At 67.9% G+C, this 2147-nt stretch overlaps 1 protein-coding gene across 9 annotated transcripts in view; it reads left to right on the top strand.

Moving 5' to 3' along the window:
• Nucleotides 1-1958, top strand: part of TOM1L2 (target of myb1 like 2 membrane trafficking protein) — a 65079-nt gene extending 63121 nt beyond the window's left edge. For 8 of the 9 annotated variants that reach the window (XM_014542842.1, XM_014542837.1, XM_014542836.1 and 5 more), the window contains one exon: nt 388-1958. In XM_014542842.1, coding sequence (XP_014398328.1) covers nt 388-536 — 149 coding nt within the window. In that variant the 3' untranslated portion in view covers nt 537-1958. The remainder of the gene's footprint in view (nt 1-387) is intronic. The other variant, XR_001362868.1, reaches the window with a different exon arrangement.
• Nucleotides 1959-2147: the final 189 nt, after the last annotated feature.

Raw genomic sequence — 2147 nt, 5'->3', positions numbered from 1 at the left:
TTGGGCCCACCAGCCTTTCCCTGTGCTGCTCCCTCCCTCACGGACCCCTGCTCAGACCTCTGCAGGCTTAGAGCCCTGCTCCTGGGGGTGGGGGGCGGGGGGGGGAGGACCACCGCCAGCTCCCTGACCCGCCTCCAGGGCTGGTCTGAAAAGTGGGACAGGGGCAGCTGGGAGGGAGAAATCTGAATTGTCAACCTCGCCCCGCCCCCGCCCTGCAGGGGAATCGGGGGTTCCCAGGCAGCACAGCCCCCTGGCTCTGGCTGTGGGCCCCTCACTCTGCCCCTTCCCAGGCAGTGACCCAGGGGCACGAGGGAGTGGGCTCCGTGGTGCAGGCGTAGCTGTTTGAGCCCCCACCAATCCTGGCTCCCGCCCTGGTTTTGTTTGCAGAGTTTGATAAATTCCTTGAAGAAAGGGCCAGAGCTGCTGAAATGGTTCCCAACCTGCCCTCGCCCCCAGCGGAGGCGCCCAGCCCAGCCGCCAACCCCTCCAGCCGGAGGAAGCCCACGCGCTCCGAGGACGCCCTCTTCGCCCTGTGAGCTGGTCTGTGGGTTGGCTCCCAGAAGGCAGGTCACCTGTCTCCCCCCATCCGGGCACCGGCCACTCCTCCCGTCCCCAGCCCCACTCAGTCCTCAGTCCTGTGCTGCTGTCTCCATGGAAATGCCACTGTGTTTGCTCCCAGGCCTCCCGCTAGTCAGGACAGCCTCTCCGGGGAGGTGGGACAGCTGCAGCCAGCGGGCCCCTAACCGCCCCCCACGCTCCCACCACAGGCTCCCCCACCGGTCTCCTCCCGGAGGGCCAGGTGGCAGGGCCCAGCCTCGGGCCAGTCAGTGCCCTGGGGACTGGCTCCTGAGCAGACACTGGGGCTGTCTCTCCTCCGGTCGCTTTCATCACTCAGCAGTGAGCCCAGACCAAGGCGCCCACACGGCCCACACTCTGCTGGCCGGGGGAGCCAAGGGTATGGGGAGGGCAGCCCAGGCCACTGGACAGTGGGTACCGGCACCTGCTTAGCTCCTGTGGAATTGCACTCCGCTGCAGCCCCACTGTGTGCTTCCCTCACGCAGTGCTCGTCTGGGGAGTGGCACGGGAGGTGTCACGCTGCTAGCTTGAGCAAGTTTGTGGGCCTGTGAGCATGCCATGCTTGGGGCTTTGGCCTGGCCTTGGCAGCCTCTGCCCTGCCTCCAGGCACCCCCTCCAGACAGCTGGGCCAGGCTGGCAGACCCAGAGGCCTGCAGGGCCAGAGCAGCACCAGGCTCCCGCTAGCTCCTGGCACGGCCCCAGCCTCTCCACAGGCTGTTCTGACATCCTGACCTCCCTCCCCAGACCCCAGCCACAATGTGTATTCTCTCCCAGCCAACCCAGCAGCTAACAGCCTGGGGCCGAGTCCTCGCTGGGTGTCTCCGGCCCTAGGTGAGGCGCACAGAGCCTGACCCACGCTGAGCACGGAACTGTGGCGCAGCAGCTCAGCGCCGCCCGTGACCTCCGGGCGCAGGTCAGTGTCCGGCGTGCACTGCCCAGGTGCTCGGGTCAGACATGGCCAGGCCACTGTGTGTCCCCAACCCAGGGCGGCAGCCTTTCCCGCCTGGGCTGCAAGTGGAGACGTGCTGCAGGCTCGGACCAGCCCGGGCCACGCTGAACACCCACAGGAACCTTCCTGGTGAGAAGCGAGGCGTGCCCCCCAGAGCCCATGCCCAGCGTGGTGCCGCTGCAGCCTCCTCCAGAAAGAAGGCTTTGGGGCCAGGCCGGGAGCCGTCTGGCAGGACCAGCAGGGGATGCGCCACTCCAGTCCTCAGAGGACACCCAGGAAGCACTGGGAGCTTGGCCGCAGCTTCCAGCCCTGCATCTCTGGCTGCACTCACCCCTGCACCCGGCGGTGGCACGCACCTCTCCTTGTCCGGAGGGAGAGCTCCGAGGCCAGCCTGGAGGCCACACGCCGAAAGTCTGCTGGCTGGTGGCAGTTGTGCCCAGCAGCCCCGCTGCGTCCTGGCCCGAGTCGGGGGCTCGGGCCACTCCTGCAGGAGCCACAGCGCCACCCTTGTCCTCAGAGCAGAGCCAGCCTCCTGTCTTGCTGAGGGGCTGAGGGAGAGGAGGCTGCCGGCGAGGGGAGCGGAAGCACACACCTGCCTTGGGAGGCGCAGCCCTCACTCCGC

Source organism: Myotis brandtii, unplaced genomic scaffold, assembly GCF_000412655.1.
Source record: "Myotis brandtii unplaced genomic scaffold, ASM41265v1 scaffold314, whole genome shotgun sequence".
Taxonomy (NCBI): Eukaryota; Metazoa; Chordata; class Mammalia; order Chiroptera; family Vespertilionidae; genus Myotis; species Myotis brandtii.
This window is presented reverse-complemented; position numbering and strand designations above follow the sequence as displayed.